A 17,217-nucleotide genomic window follows, 5' to 3' on the forward strand; every position below is an offset into this window, starting at 1 on the left:
GGTGACTCAACACTTTGGGCAAATTGTTGTAAACAGTGGGCATCTGATATTAAAGAAGTATAGAAGTCCTGATTCTCACAAAAGCTCGACTAGTATAGAACTTTGTGACCTTTTCTGATTGTTGCCTTTTGCACTTTTTGAGAAAAATATGTGAACTGTGCAGGGAAAAAACACTTCTCACACCCTTAGTTTTAAACAATGGAACATTTTCACCTCCCTACCATCAGGTGTACAATATGCACTGATTGCATGATGATATTTTTATGAGCAAAGCTCTAACACACTCGAGCAACAGTATGGAATTGCAAGGTGAAAATTCTACCATCATCTGGTACATGAATACACCAAACAACGCTTGCAACTAAGAACTAAGGGCCTAATTACGACTATGGACATCTTAATACTGCCGTACTCACAGTGGCGGTTCAACCATTGTAAACTTGGTGGTCTGACTGCCAGATTATGATCCTGGCTTTCAGACTGCACGAAAACCACCGCCACCACCAGGATCATGGAACCCGACAAGTTGGCGGCAGTACAAGTCGTAGTCAAGCATGGTGGTGCCGATGTCAGCACCCCTGTGCCAAATAATCACTGCCAGTCTTTTCACTGTGTGGTCGCCGCAATGAAAAGGCTGGGGGAAAGGCACGAACGGGGCCATGGGGGGCCCCAGCACTGTCCATGACCATGTCGTGGGCCGTGCAGGGCCCCCCGTCAGCACACTCAGAATGCGCACTGTCTCCCTTGGCAGACAGACCGCATTTCGAATGTGCTGCTGGCACCGACACTGCAACGGCATTGAATGTGTCTCTTCCTGAGAGCTGAAGTCAATGTTTCTGCACTGTCTGCACCAGCCAGGCGGTGCAGTCACAATATGGCAGTGGGGAGGCCGTCGGATTGGTGGCCAGCTCCCCACTGTCATATTTGCAGTCCGGTGGTCAGACCGACAAAGTCATAATGAGGCCCTACATCAAGACCACAAAAATGAGAAGTGTCACCCAAAATACAAACTACAGCATAGTCAAATCAGGTTTGATTAAATACACAGCTTGAGCAATGTGGCAATTCTCAAAAATATAAACACCTTTATTGCACAAAATATATTATCAGACTGGAACATGTTCAAATAAACACAAGAGGCAACTGACAAAAGCAAATTCTCTATCCCCCGCTTTTTGAAAATACATTTTGTTATTTTTTTTTTTTAAAGGAAAATTAATTTTATTTAAAAAATAATAATTTAGAAAATACAAATAAAAAGACTAATTTAAAGTAATTCATATATTTAAAAAACATTTAAAAATATATACAAAACTCTCTAGGCGTTTTTGGTTTTATGCAGTTGTTCTCTTATTTGCATCTTCCTCTCTGTAAATTGTCAATTTATTGAAGCGTGGTGTCTTTCACTGTGGCATTTTGGATGCGTTCATCACTGGGATGCCATGTCACTCATATCCAGGGCTATGATGCCCTTATCATTGGACGTAGACATGCGGCCTTTTGTGTCCTCTGCACAATAGACACACTCCTGAAAAGAGAGAATAGGAAAATAAAGTCAATATTCCGGTTTTCAAAACGATCAGATCAAAGTATTTACACTCAATTACTTTCAGAACGGTAAACCTTGTCATTTTCTTCCACTGATGATCATAATGCAGGAACACGAGTTACCGATCTAGTGAGTGGACAAATATTTGCTGACGTAAGACCTCTGTATAATTTCAACATGGTCTTTAGTGGCCACTTTAGAGGGCTGGAAGAGTGCTGGCTGCCTTTCATACCTACACTTTGCAAAAGTAATAAAGTACTGGGTTCTTGGCCATGGTGACTGGTATAAAGGCGTTGCTGATCACGTCTGCAGCCAAACTCGTATCTTTCCACGAAGGTTGCTAATTTGTTGGGATAGTCTTGGTTCTTGAATGCATGTAGCATCTAAAAAACCTATTTTGTGGGACGGAACTAGAAAGGGACTTAGCAGCACACAGACTGGGCCTCAAATGGACGATGCAACCTGAAGTACTGTGATGTACACACACTATGGATTTAATATGAACGTTAGCGAAAAACCTGAATGCACCGGAGCTGATGAGGTGTTAAAATGACATTCCTCCCGCCCAAATGATCACTTATGTGAAACTGAATTGGAACATTTCAAAGCAAAACAAATTTAGTATTTGAATGGATGAGGGAACCAAAGTAGCATCTGGCAGACAGTGTGGCCTCAGTGACCATTGACATGGAACGTGGAAGGCAAACAGTAATGTCTACAGAATGCACTTTTGTATATATTAAGAATCTTTGAACAAGGTGGTTCTGGAAACGGTAAGCAGCTAACCAAGGACATGTAGATGGTATGGTATGGTCCGCGAAGGGCTGAAGACAGGAGGTAGATGGAAGGAGGGTCATTAATAAGGGTTGAAGAGCTATTCCTACACAACCATCATGCTGAATGCCTACTGCTGACTGATGAATGAATGCTGAATAGCACCAGCTGCAACACGTTTGTATTTTATCTAGCTCATCTCTCACCAACGTACTGATTCTTGGTGTGTCGAAGGTGAAGGTGCTATTTATCGCATGCAGTTACCGAATTTATTGTGTGCAATACATAGCACCAATTCCCCATTTTTGGGGATAGTATTCCGGTACAGTTGCCTGTTCTACCAAAATCTGCATCTCACTTTCAATATTGCATTGTTTTCCCTGGTAAATTCCGGACAAATTTGGCCTGCCAACATTTATCAAAGGGGCGTTATTTAATAAACATCATAGAACTCAGAATACGTACCGCTGAGTAAACGAGTATGTGCGGAGATCACTTAACGCAAACCAACTCTGAATCAGAGCCCAGAGCCAAGGCTTCCTTTTCTTAAAAGAGCGGTTGATGGGACTCCTACGTAGAAGAACCCGAGGTGGCAATTAGCTTTGTGCTATCAATGAATAAAAAACAACTATCAAAGCAGTGCAGAGTTTCCTCAGCACTGAATATAATTGAGGATTCGGAAAGAATATTAGAATGGTATTATTTTCTCCTCAGAATGGAAAACAAGCCTTCAGTACCTACATTCTTTGTGAAAAACCTAGGAATCAGAGAAAGGAAATTCCTGGAGATCATAAAGTGCCCTTAAGGCAATGGCTGGCAGAATGAGAAAGTACTAAAGGGGATTTTGTATCGTATGTTGCAACTGGGTTATTCAAATTGCTAGAAAAGTCCCAAAGCAGTTTAACAGTATATTAGACCACGGATTGGTGAGCCACTTAGCAGATTCTGTCCTATACAAATCTGCTACTCATGCGAAACAGGTGATACATTTACTGTAATGCTATTTCCACAAAGTATATAGTGAAAAATATATAACCACAAAAACATTAATGAATACAATTAATAATGTTCTCGGTGCAATAGTGGCAGTCACTACCTTAATGTTCTCATAAACCAGACGCCAGTTTTATGTAATTCAGAAAGTTATTTTAAAATGGTTCAGCGAAATTCAGGAATTTCCATTTCAATTGTGAGTGCATAAAGTTGCAAAACTCGACCTCAAGGAGGAAACATCTGCTCCTCTGGTGGGTGCTATAACACCCAACGTAGGAGAATATATTCTTTCTTTTAATGAGAACACATCTTGAGAACGTAAATTACAGCCACCTTATAAGGGGTAAGAAAAGGAAAAATCGGGGATATTATACAAGTGTACAATGAGCTAGAGGTGAGCCCTGAAAGGCCACTTCAAGGGATTTCCTTTGTGATGGCATTTAGAGGAACAAATGTGTCTCATAGACTTCTAAATCATACATGAAAAACTGAATTCCCACTACTGTGCTTCGAGCTCACACATTTTGTACTGCATCCTCAATGTCTTTTCTGATCAAGTAGGGCGGCCAGGAGGTCAATGTACCAGCAGATAAAGAGGAATCTGGCATAATGTGCTGGGTTTCCAAGGTGAACCATGTAATTTCTTCGTCACCAAACCGGGAGCTCCTGGGAAGCTGCGCATTTTTTTATGAAGGAGGGGTCTCAAATTGCTGAAGCTCTGATGGTACAAAATGTGGATTTGACTGTAAAAGAAACTCTAGTGGGTGGATCAAAATATGATGTTTTCCTCTTTTGCTGTGTATGTCATTCTCGGTCATGGTCTGAGACAGTGTAAAGCGGAGTGATGTAAAAAGAGAATATTCATTTGCAGAAGAACTATGTCAAACACATGAATTAAGATCCTGACACTGGCTCAAAATCATTGGCCAAAATGTAGCTGTTATTGATATAATACAGTTCCAAATATGGGGGACAGGTTGGAGGACACTGAGCACAGATATAAGAAATAACAGATAGGAAGATTTATTTTTAAGGCACCATGGGTGTTTTAAGTTATAAAACTGCTAGTTATTCCAGTTGAAATGAAATATTAAGCAGGATGCATATTTTCAGCATGTCAAGACTGATGGCATGGGATGATATCCGAGACTCCTATTGAGTAATGGCAGAGTCCAACATCTTTCAAGGTTAGAAAGATAATTGTAGTTTAGTACCCAAGTTAGTAATGAACGTTTCAGAGAATGCAGTGAAATGGTGGTCTTCTGAATCCACAGGGAATTCATTAGCATCTTCATGGGTCACCGTATTTGCCTGCTATAAACACTTTTACAGTGGAAAGTAATTTTTTTTGCTGGCTTTTATTTACAGACCAAAAATTCTAAAGAGTTACCTATAAAATTAATAATATATTTTAGAAATACACTGAGCATGTCACATCTTTAGGAATTTGATAGTCCTGCATAGAGTCATAATCTTAAAACTATCTAAAATCGCAACCTGGTGATAGTGGAAAGCTGCATAGCTGGGATCTGTACTCAATGTCGCTTCTTCCTTTTATTGGAGACTAAAGTCACTTTCAATGTTCAGGAACGGAACACAGAGACTCTGGAAAACACAAATTACAGTAGAACATTTCCTGTCTGTGAGATACAGTCCCAAACACGCCTGATGAGAATGTTGTCACTATAGCTGTGCACAAGAAGGGTGGTCTAGACGTTTTTAGATTCAGATACCTTCTTATTTACTGACAATTCTCATTACACTTTCAAGCAGTTAAAGGTTGCCAGAATTTTGGACTCATTTTGGAGGTAAAAAGCAGAGTATATACATGTATGTATGGAATGGGAGGGTCACAGACCATGGAATAAATTTAAGGCAGAGAGGATGGGAATTTTGTGTAATACTCGTGTGCCATGGACCGTAACCACGTCTCCTGTCTGGTATGCTTTGCACATGGTCCTGAATCCATTTGGTGAAATACTGTCTTCAGTTCCAGGTTCGGCTTGAGCTAAAGAGGATATTTGACTTACAATTTCACCAGGTTCCAACAGAGTGAACATGACAGTGTAGATACTCATGAGACAATGTAGGCAAGATATATGAGGATGCGAAAAACTGTTTATGATTGGCAACATAAAGGCATTTAGCACAATTATGCTAACTGGTCCTTGTCAGTAAACTGGAATCCATCCCAGTATATCCCCCTGGCATCGATGTTCTCGCTGTGGGGAGATGAGTATCTGTGGAGAGATGGGTAACCAGAGTGGTGGATGTAGCTGTATCCTTACCGGTGGATCCAGAAGATCTTTTATAAAGTTCAACATTCTGGTGTGGGTACATGTAGCAGGGCACCTACTAAACACAAATCATATACACTTTAATCATTCCAATGATCAATTCTAGCAAACAGCAGGCAAATATCCATCAAATCTCCTGATGTGTAGAGGACAATATGATACCCTGTCCTTGGAAGGCAAATACTAGTTAAGGCAAACTACTATGGCTCTATGAAACATCTGTATACAAGCAGTAACTAGGTGTTGCAACAGCATGGGTCCCTTCCAAGAGTGTAGTTCCTATTACGCTAACAGGCCCGGTGGTGATTGCATGAATTAATGCCCTTGATGATGCAATGAGTGACTGCTTTACAGCTGTGGGGATCCTAAATTATGGAAAAAGGAGATTAACAACCCCTCACCAGTAGTCTTCTAGACTGAACAACAAACCATACCAGTCCAGCTACTGACTCACAAGTGAATATGAACTTGGGGTATGAAGCAACCGGTTTACAGGCTCATCCCAAAAGGTTAATCTAACTAGTAATGATGCATTTAAAAGCAAATTTACAACCACCTTCAAAACAGTAACATGGGCCCTCTAATGATTACTGGCTACTACAAGGTCAATGGTGAGAGATGACCACAGAATCCAGGCAGGGTCATGAAACGTAATGAATGACTGCTGAATAGACACAGTAAGGAGCACTGCACTGAGGCTCATAAATGGAAACTGCCTTGCATGTGGCTCCAAGAGGACCCTAGATTCTGGTGCATACCTCAGGAGATGCCCGTCCTGAGCCAGCTCAAAAACCAACACCCTGCACTGCCGCCCTCCACTGCACTTCTACTGTTTTTCTTTGGCTTGGAGAACACTGTCAACACTACCAGGCTACCACCCTTATGCTCGCCACCCCCTGACATCTAGAATTGTGGGAGAGGTAGGAAAACCTGATTGCACCCCACTTGGTGTACCTCAAGTGTGCTCCCCTCTCCACAATGATGGCAGTGTTTTTGCCTTACAAACAAAGTTTATGCATATTTTGAAACAGTGGCTCCCAACTGTTTGACTTGCGTGAACCCCCACTTTATCATTATTGGAACCCAAGGACCCACACTGTTCATTACTGGCATCCGGGGACACACCACAGATTCAAAGCTGGGGACCTCTTCTGTTAAGATTACTTAATTTTCTAAGCAGTTGCAGATCCCCTGAGGAGGCTTCGTGGACCCCCACACTGTTTTGAGAGCTACAGCCCTTAATACAAACACGGATCAAAATGCAGTTCTGGTGCAAGTCCCTCTGTGCTGTTCGAGCCTTTTCAAGCAATAAAGTAAAATTGGGACCAATCTCTAAGAGCAGCCAAGAAGTCATCAAATTGTTAGCCCAACCGTGTTGGCCTCCTGAAGTAAAGCAGAAAGCCTCCACAAGAAGCTGACAGAATGATGCTCCAAAGTGCGGCGTCAAAATCACAAAGGAGCGTGACCATGGCACTGCTGTCACTAAAGGTTTCCACTTAGGTGCGCAGAACCTTTGGGAAACTGGCTTTAAGTGTAACATAGGCATACAAAAACCCATTTACACAGGGGTTTTGAATATACAGCGTCACAGAGTGGGATGAATCCAATGTTAAGATCCCACTTATTACTAATTTCGAATTATCCGCATCATTTTCAAAAGAGAGGAAACTCAAGGAGTGAACGAGAACAAACCGTTTTAATTACTTAAAACATATCAGGTTAAGTGTAACAGGTTAAAAAGATTCTTTCTCCAGCGAAAGCACCAACATTTCACCCACCTACACAAGGTATTTTTGAAAGCCTTTTCCTAAAGCAAACTATGGACAGATGTGTTTACCCAATGAAAACCATATTAACTTACTGGGCTAAGTAGTATGTAACAACGAAGACCCTTTGTTTAATTAATTTTATTCTGAGAATAACGGTTGCAATATCTCACCTGTTAAATCACACTCCAGTAAAGAATTTACCAAGATAAAACCATTTATAAATTAATTTAAAAGGAAATCCAAAAAATATCAATAGAAATCTGCATCATAAGACTGTAAAATGTGTTTTGTACATACTTTAATTTACAAAGACACTGAAGAACATAGATCACCCATTGTGTTCTGCAATCAAAAATCGCAGTTCAAATTGTTCTGCGCTTTGGGTATTCTTACATAGAGCCATAGCATAAGGATAGATATTGCACCTACCACATTTTTAAGGCCCTTATTTTTTAAACAGATTCTCTCACATCTTCCGAAAAAGTTGTAGATCAGTCTATCTTTCAAATTGTTTTTTTTCTAAAGGTGACAGTAGGTTTTGTTGGAATGACTGTTGTAAGACCGGGGTTACTGCTCAGTAATGGTCAATGTCTATTGAATATGTTGTTGATTTGTCTGTATTGATTGGTAAATCGTGGGGGAAAAAATCAACATTGTTGTTTCCAGTTACACGTCTTTAGGCCTCCGTAAGATGTGTTCTATACGCGGTATTTTTGGAACTTTTCTAAATCCACAAGGGAGCTTGGAGAGAGAGAGTCGAGACGAGACCACACCTCACCACCACGTGGCCTGATCCTCCGAGTCTGATGCGAGGTCTGCCCAGGAGTGGGTCTTGCATAGTTAGAAACAATTAGATTAAATTGCCTGCGCTTTCTCTGATTCTGAGGAGTCTGCCTGAGTGTCGACGGACAATGTCTGAAAGAAAATTGTTACCACTGAGTAAAAACCTCCATAACAAAGAGATACAAACAGATGGTCAGAGCAGATGTACATACATGGTGCAGAGTCCGTGCTCGGGAGCCTCTGGAGTTTCTGCAGTCTCCAGCATTGGAACCTCCTGAGCTTCAACAGCTTGGATCTGCGGTGCTCAGAGTTCGGGGATTTGGAGGACGGAGCATTGGACCCAGCTTGGCTGGCAGGGATAGGAGTGGTCGGTGTGCCTCTTCACTGACCTGTTCTGTCCCGATCCCTGACTTCGCCCAGCCATCGTCGTTGCCCTGGCTCCATTACACCAGCCCGCCCGCCCGGCTTTGGTCAGTTCTGCTCGGCCACATCCAGCCTAGGGTCATAGGGCCCTGCTCCTACCCATGCTCCCACTGCTGCAGTCTCAGCCCCACTTTCACACCGCACACTAGTGATTAGCAGTGGCATGCCAAGGAGCCAGAGGAGCGGGGAAAGAAAATGGAGAGAAGAATGAGAAAGCCAGTCTGCTCGTCAGTGAGTTGAGGCATCCAGATGTCATGGAAGTGGCATGGTCAGGACTGGGTGCGGCTGTGACCTGGTCAGCTTCCCTCCTTCGTGGCCTACTGATATTAGCTATTGTTTGTTGATATATCTCCTTAGAAAGTGGCATTCCACTTTTTAAAAAAGAAGCAGTTTGAAAACATCGGAAGACGCTCATGAGCCCTATTCGGCGTGCTAATAAGGATTGAGGGTTATAAGGCTATACAAGGCTATGCAATGTATTGTGCAAAGTGCGTGAATTCATGATCTGGGAGGAATTATGATCCATGAGGAGGCGTGCAGAGATACAAAGGAGATACACAGGACTCTATCCTATGGTCACTGTTTTGTCATGTCACACCACACACGGGTGAAAGAACAAGAGGTGACTATAAGGAGGGTGAGGTGGTACCTCTGGCGTGCTCATGCCCCTTGTGCCACACCACACACGAGGAAAAGAACAAGGGGTCACTGCAGAAAGGGTGAGGTGGCGCCATCAGCGTGCTTGTGCCCCCTGACACCTGATAGTCTGAGCAAGCTGTAGCATAATCAGAAGGGCAACCAGTGGGTGAGATGGCACTGGGGCGCCCCAGTGAGACAGCATTCAGCCTCCAACATACAGCAACTGGAATTGGCCAGGATCTACTAGGATCTGCCTCCTGTAGAGGCACAAGAGGGTGAGGCACAAGAGAGTAAGGCAGTGTCTCTGGTGTGCTCAGGCTCCCAGTCCTCCTGAGTCCATGAATCCCTGAGTAAGAGCGGTGCAACCGGCGTTACCAGCGAGGGAGCTCAATGAGGCGAGGCTAAGGGATATTCTTTGAAACCATTGAACAGGCCAGGTCACCTCCCCAACGTGTCCGTGCCTCTCTGCAACTTTGTGCTAACAGGACTACAGAACTGCAGGACTATAGGACTACTGGTGTAAGTAAGGAAAGGTAGTCAAGCATAAGTGTCAACTGTCAACATTCTAAATATCACCCAAGCACCCGAGGATGAGATCAGGCAGACCAAGAGGCAAAGCCCCATCTTCCAACAAGAGAAAAAGGGAGCCAGTTCCAAGTGAAGCAGCATCGAAAAGAAGGGCAAACAGCGCTGCTAGGGAAAATAGCACAATTACTTCAGACTATTGCAAGTTGGATATGGAGAACACACTAGGAACAGCCCGAGAAGCTGTAGAAAAGTCTCAGAGCGGAGACAACCCGGGCGAGCTCCAAAATATGGAAGGGAATAGGTGTCCTCCCCAACAGCCCAAATTGTACAAGATTACAGACTTCTTCTGGTCTCTAAGTAAGCAAGGTTGCAAGATCGTTTCAAGTGGAAACCAACATCAAGTTGCAGATGACCTCCTTTAAATTATCCTGATCCCCCAAAACAGAGGGAGTAAGGAGGTCACAGGAGAACTTTCCCTCCGATTCCCCCTTTCCCCAAAAATCATGATTACAAAAAATCTGTACCTGTATATTGGTCGCCCTGAAGCACCCACCCTGAGTCAGAACAAGAGATCGTAGCATCAGGGGCATCAGCAGATCAGAAGCACATACAGCCATGGCATGCTTTCACAGAAAAACCCATTCAGCAGCACAAGCTCTACAAGCCAGAGTGTGATACAGATACTGATATTGATAACTACAATCTGCATAAGAGCCCCCAGGCTAGGCTCTATTCCTTCCTTGAGTTTAAAGCAAGAAATAACGTGTTGGAGTCAGACTGCCCCAGTTTGCCTGATAAAAACAGGGGGCAGGCACTGGGATTACATTCCAAACAGGGGAGGTTTATTGGGCAATCCCTGGCGGAGATCAAACAGCTCAAATTAATTAAGTAGGGAAGCTGATGACTCTAACATAGACCCACAAATTACAAAGAACTTGACTAATATGTGGGCAGCAATTCTGAATAGAATGTAAGCGACAGCAACAGCCCTCAGGCACCACTAAGATAAAATGGATATTTAGGTGGACCATCTTAAATCCCTGGCTGCTTTTGTCTCTAGAATTGATGGCAAGCTTGAAACATTTAATTCCCCGATAACGAGGGCCCAAAGAAACCAGCTGTGGCAGGTTGAACAGTATAAAGACAACAGAGAGAAATTGCAGTGCTCAGGTAAGTGGTTTATTTCAGTGTTAAGGGATTGTTTATGTTTTTTATCCTTAGATTTTACTGGGTTTTAAGGTCTCAAGTCGTTGTCTTCTCTTCTTCTTATGGGGTCTTTTTTCTTCTTTCTTTGTTCTCTTTTTAGGTTGGTGTTCCCTCTGTCTCTCAGTGGGTTCCAGTGGTGAGGTACCGGGAAAAAGGAAAACGCTACGGTAAGTGGGGTATTACGTATCTCTTATGATTGTTTAACTAAAAGGGAAAGAGGCAAAGAAGGGTGGGGTTGTGCTGGTGGTGACTTTGGGGCAAAAGTGAATAAACTCCTTACAGTGTACTTATTATGTGTCTCACTCGTGTCTACACCTGTGTCCTCCAAGTTCCCTCTCAGTCCTCCCCTCACTCCTTCTCAACCCCCTTCCCCAGTGCCCTCTTAACCGTGGTATTCCCTCTGGAGTCCCACAAAGACCGTACCTTAGCAAGCCACAACCCTCCTGGGTCGTGGCTGGCGCTGGGGTTTTCCCTCAGTGGGTGATCTCCGACAATGCTCTCCTGCTCCAGCACCTCGTCGTTACTCCGCGGTTGGACGGTCCTTCCTTGGTCTCCCGTCTCGGCTCCTCCGTTCTCCGCCTCTCCGTCTTCTCTTCCGTCTTCTCTCCCGTCTTCTCTCCCCTTCTCTCTCTCGTCTTTTCTCTGCCTCTTCAATGCCGCGGCCCGGAAACCCTCCTGGGTTTCCCTGGTAACACTGGGACGCCAGCCTCCGTCTGAGAGCGTTCCCACGGCAACGTGGGAACGCGGAAATGACGGCGATGGGAGTACCCGACACGTCGGTATCGGCTAGGACCGGTGATGTGTTCGGGGCCGCCCGTTCACACACCCCATCCCAAGAACGGTCCTGCTCTAGGACCGAAGAAGAGCAAGGGAAACAAGACAAATAGTCCGCAGGACCTTGTTGAGACCCTGGAACGTGGCGGACCTGAAAGGAAAAAGGTTGCAGTTCAAGGAATCATCGTAAAATCCGGGAATTTGATTCTTTATGAGCGGCCATCCAGGTGAGGGGAGCGTGATCCATGTAGAGAACAAAAGGTCGGCCCAACAGATAATACTGTAAACTGTCCACCGCCCATTTGATAGCTAAACACTCTCTTTCGATGATGGGATAATGATGTTCCAGAGGAAACAGTTTCCTGCTGATAAATACGATAGGAAGATCTTGGCCCTCCCCATCAGGCTGAGCCAGAACCGCCCCTAGTCCCACATCAGAGGCATCTGTATACAGATGAAACGGTTTGGAGAAGTCTGGACATTGTAATATCGGTTCCTTAGTCAGATAGGACTTTAACCTCTCAAAACTATCCGTCTGAAGGTGAGAAAAAGGTAATAACTGGTTAGGGTGGGATTTTGACAGGAGGTCTGTGAGGGGAGCTGCAAGGGTGGAATATCCAGGTATGAACCTCCGATAATATCCTACTAGTCCAAGAAAAGAGCGTAAGTCTTTCTTTGTTTTAGGGGTAGGGGCATGTCTTATGGCTTCCACTTTTTTTGTTTGGGGTTGTAGAGTACCCTGGCTAATATTGTATCCTAGGTATGAGATGTCTGATTTCCCTATGATGCATTTCTTGGGGTTGGCTGTTAATCCTGCTTTTGTTAGGGTATGGAATATTTGCTGTAGATGATCTAAATGATCCCCCCATGTCTCGCTAAAAATGACGACATCATCCAAATAAGCTGCCGAGAATGTGTGGAAGGGCTTTAGTAACCTATCCATTAACCTTTGGAAGGTAGCCGGAGCCCCATGCAGTCCAAAGGGTAACACGGTGAAGTGATACAGCCCGGATTGGGTAGAGAAGGCTGTTTTCTCTTTATCTTCTGGGGACAAAGGAATCTGCCAGTACCCCTTAGTTAGGTCTATTGTTGACATATATTTGGCTTTGCCCAGTTTCTCAAGGACGTCGTCTACTCTAGGAATGGGATACGTGTCAAACATCGATATTTCATTAAGTTTTCGAAAGTCAATACAAAATCTGACGGTCCCATCAGGTTTTGGTGCCAGGACTACCGGAGAGCACCAGGGACTATTAGAGGGTTCCACCACTCCGAGAGCTAGCATTTTCTGTATCTCGTCCTCTATGATTTGTTTCCTTGCCTCCGGAATACGGTAGGGCCGTAGTCTGACTATTTTACCTGGGGTTGTTCGTATTCTATGGCAGATTAAGGAGTTTTTTCCGGGTGTCTCTGAAAAAAACTGTTGGAAGTGATTCAATAATTGATATAACTGTCCCTTCTCTGATCTTGTTAATGCACTATTGATAGAGGGTAAATTGTTATTATCGTGCTGCTCTTTGGGGTAGAACTCAATGTTTAACTCCTTACTCGGATATAGGAACCGGCCCATTTCTACTGGATTGTCTGTGTTCTCTGGCACTTCCCATTTCTTTAAGAGGTTCACATGATAAATTTGGGTCTTTTTAGGATTGGCTGTTATTTCTATAAGGTAAGTAACAGGAGAAACTTCTCGGATCACCTGATAAGGACCTTGCCATCTAGCGAGAAGCTTTTGTTCCGACGTGGGACGCATTATTAGTACCTGGTCTCCTGGCTGGAAAACCCTCAGTTTACTCCCTTTGTCAAAATAATGTTTTTGGGTTGTTTGAGCCTGTTCCATATTTTCTCGTACTTCTTCCCATAGCCCTTGTAAATGGGACCTCAAGTTGTGGGCGTATTCCAACAATGGTCTTCCCCCTCCCTCAGCTTCTTCCTCCCAGGTTTCGAGGGCCATGTCTAAAAGGGAACGTGGTTGCCATCCGAACACTAATTCAAAGGGGCTATGTCCTGTTGAGGCCTGTTCATGCGTTCTGATTGCGTATAGTACTAACGGTAATTTTTTATCCCAATCTCTCCCTGAATCATTGACTGTTTTTCTCAGTAGGGTTTTGATGGTCCGATTGTAACGTTCCACCAATCCATCCGTCTGTGGATGGTAAACTGAAGTTTTGATTTGGGAAACTCCTAATGTCTTACACACTTGCTTCATGACAGTCGACATGAACGGGGTCCCTTGGTCTGTGAGTATTTCGCGGGGAAACCCTATTCTAGCGAAGACTGTGATCTTTGCTTGTGCGACTGTTTTTGTGGTCATGCTTGTCAGGGGAATGGCCTCGGGGTATCGGGTGGCATAGTCAACAATAACCAATATATATGTGTGGCCTTTAGAGGAAGGCACTACGGGTCCAATTAAATCCATCCCCACCCTGCTAAATGGAATGTCTATAATGGGAAGGGGTACAAGAGGTGCTTTCTTAGGCCTACCGGGTTCGGTAAGCTGACACCTGGGACATTGGGAGCAATATCTCCTTATGTGGGCAAAAACACCTGGCCAATAAAACCGTCTGAGGAGATACTCTTCAGTTTTTTCCCTCCCAAAATGCCCCCCCCCGGTTGATTGTGGGCTAGGGTCAGGACTTGGTTCCTATATGCTTCTGGTACTATTAGCTGATGTTTGCGATCCCCAGCTCGGTTAGTGGTCACCCTATATAGGAGATTTCTTTTAACCAGGAAGTAAGGACCCACCTCCTCAGTCTCTTCCATTTTTGCAGACTTCCAGGCCCGAGTGAGTGAGGGATCTTCTCTCTGTTGGTGATGGAAACTTAAGGGTGCTTCATGTGTTTCTGCTACAAGTCTATGGGGTTGCTCCTGCTCTTTATGAATCCGGAAATGTATTCTCTCATCTAGTTTTTCTCGACGTGAGAGTTTTCTACGGGTTAGAGGACATTCTATAGCACTTTTGGCAAAAGGAGCCTCACCCCACCATTCCTGGGGAGCTTTTGGACTTCTAACATGATCTAGGAGTTCTTGGAAATGGTTGTAGTCAGTACCAACAATGCATTCTTCGATAAGTTGAGGCATTACCCCCATAGGAAGCAAATCCCTGTAGTTTCCCCACTCTATGTCAAGTACTTTCAAGGGGAATTGCTCCTTGTCGCCGTGAATACAGCAAATATTGACCCACTGACTTGCTTCCCTATTTATCGGGCTTATTAAGTCTTCACAAACAACGGATTGGATGCAACCCGAATCGATGAGAGCACATACAGACCGCCCATTGATTTCAGGGTTTGCTTGAATTTAATGTCTCCCCCTCCTGTACAGAGGACGCGGCGCCTGGTCACTCCTATCTCCATAGGTTCACTTCCCTCTAATTTCCGCGGACACATACGGGCTATGTGTCCCCATTCTCCACAGTTGTAACATTGCGGTCCCTGTAGAGGGGGACCGTCTCCAAGTCTGCGGGGAATCGAATCTTCTAGGGAAGATCTCGGGGAAGGTTTGGGAGTGGGTACAACAGGTTTTAGGTTGGGTCTGGGCTGTATACCTCTCACATCTGTGGATCGATGGTATGCGCAGGCTAAGTCAATCGCCATCTCTGTATCTACCTTTGGGTGTTGTCGTATCCAGTTTTTGGTAGAAGGAGGTAAAGAGTCTAAATATTGTTCGAGGACAATCATTTGGATAACATCCTCCCGGCTATTCCCGATGGGACCCAACCATTTCAGGGCCAAATCTTTTACGCGGAAATGAAAGGTTCGGGGGTCCTCATTTGGTCCCCATTTTACTTTCCGGAATCTGACTCGATAGTACTCTGTGTCGTGTCCTACCCGTTCTAAGATGCTGGTTTTTATATCTTTGTAGGGTGTTGTTCCTCCGGGATTCGCGGCTTGATAGGCGGCTTGCAAGAGTCCGGTAAGCAAAGGTGCGACGTATTGTCCCCATCTGTCTTCCGGCCATTGAGCCGAAGAAGCAACTCTTTCAAAGTTAGTGAAGAAAGACTCCGGGTCTTCCCCCTCCTGATATTTCTGTAGAACTGAACTGGGGACGTTGGGATGGACTTTGCTGGCGGCGATTGTCTCCGTTAGTTTCTTCATTGCTGATTCGTGTACCAATTGGTTATTTGCTAGTATTGTTGCTTGGCTTTTCAATGCAGACTGTAAGGCTTCCCTGTCCTCTTTCGCCTCTCGTTGGTGTGCCTCCCATACCAACTGTAAATAGCGTTGCCCCTCCGCCAGTTGTTTAATCATATCTTCTAGAGACGGGCTTTCACTCATGGTTTATACTGTTCGGTTGCCCGGGGTGGGTTTCTTCCAATATCCCACTTCTGACACCACTGCGGCAGGTTGAACAGTATAAAGACAACAGAGAGAAATTGCAGTGCTCAGGTAAGTGGTTTATTTCAGTGTTAAGGGATTGTTTATGTTTTTTATCCTTAGATTTTACTGGGTTTTAAGGTCTCAAGTCGTTGTCTTCTCTTCTTCTTATGGGGTCTTTCTTCTTCTTTCTTCGTTCTCTTTTTAGGTTGGTGTTCCCTCTGTCTCTCAGTGGGTTCCAGTGGTGAGGTACCGGGAAAAAGGAAAACGCTACGGTAAGTGGGGTATTACGTATCTCTTATGATTGTTTAACTAAAAGGGAAAGAGGCAAAGAAGGGTGGGGTTGTGCTGGTGGTGACTTTGGGGCAAAAGTGAATAAACTCCTTACAGTGTACTTATTATGTGTCTCACTCGTGTCTACACCTGTGTCCTCCAAGTTCCCTCCCAGTCCTCCCCTCACTCCTTCTCAACCCTCTTCCCCAGTGCCCTCTTAACCGTGGTATTCCCTCTGGAGTCCCACAAAGACCGTACCTTAGCAAGCCACGACCCTCCTGGGTCGTGGCTGGCGCTGGGGTTTTCCCTCAGTGGGTGATCTCCGACAACGCTCTCCTGCTCCAGCACCTCATTGTTACTCCGCGGTTGGACGGTCCTTCCTTGGTCTCCGGTCTCGGCTCCTCCGTTCTCCGCCTCTCCATCTTCTCTTCCGTCTTCTCTCCCGTCTTCTCTCCCCTTCTCTCTCTCGTCTTCTCTCTGCCTCTTCAATGCCGCGGCCCGGAAACCCTCCTGGGTTTCCCTGGTAACACTGGGACGCCAGCCTCCGTCTGAGAGCGTTCCCACGGCAACGTGGGAACGTGGAAATGACAGCGACGGGAGTACCCGACACGTCGGTATCGGCTAGGACCGGTGATGTGTTCGGGCCGCCCGTTCACACCAGCTTAATGACGTCACCATTTGTTCATGCAAGGAAGTAGGTGATAGACTATTTCAACTTCTGGAGATCCTGGAAGGAATTCTGGGGGAGTCAGAACTAGTTCAGTAAGGTGGGGTGGGCGGGTGCACCTAGGCTAAGTTGCTATTAACTACCCCATCACAGAGATCATCAGATTGCAGTTATTTAACTGAGCAAAAGGACCAGGTTGGAAGAGTAGATTCCTCAGAGGGAGCCA

The 17,217-nt window shown here is 44.8% G+C and overlaps 1 protein-coding gene across 2 annotated transcripts in view; it reads right to left on the minus strand.

The window, feature by feature from the left end:
* Positions 1 to 1,059: 1,059 nt before the first annotated feature.
* Positions 1,060 to 17,217, minus strand: part of PER2 (period circadian regulator 2) — a 441,952-nt gene continuing 425,794 nt past the window's right edge. For both annotated transcript variants that reach the window (XR_011199417.1, XM_069213793.1), the window contains one exon: positions 1,060 to 1,528. Coding sequence is in view for 1 of the 2 variants with exons in the window: in XM_069213793.1 (XP_069069894.1) it covers positions 1,430 to 1,528 (99 nt within the window). In the remaining variant the exon portion in view is untranslated. The remainder of the gene's footprint in view (positions 1,529 to 17,217) is intronic.

The sequence above is a fragment of the Pleurodeles waltl genome, chromosome 11 (assembly GCF_031143425.1).
Source record: "Pleurodeles waltl isolate 20211129_DDA chromosome 11, aPleWal1.hap1.20221129, whole genome shotgun sequence".
Lineage (NCBI taxonomy): Eukaryota > Metazoa > Chordata > Amphibia > Caudata > Salamandridae > Pleurodeles > Pleurodeles waltl.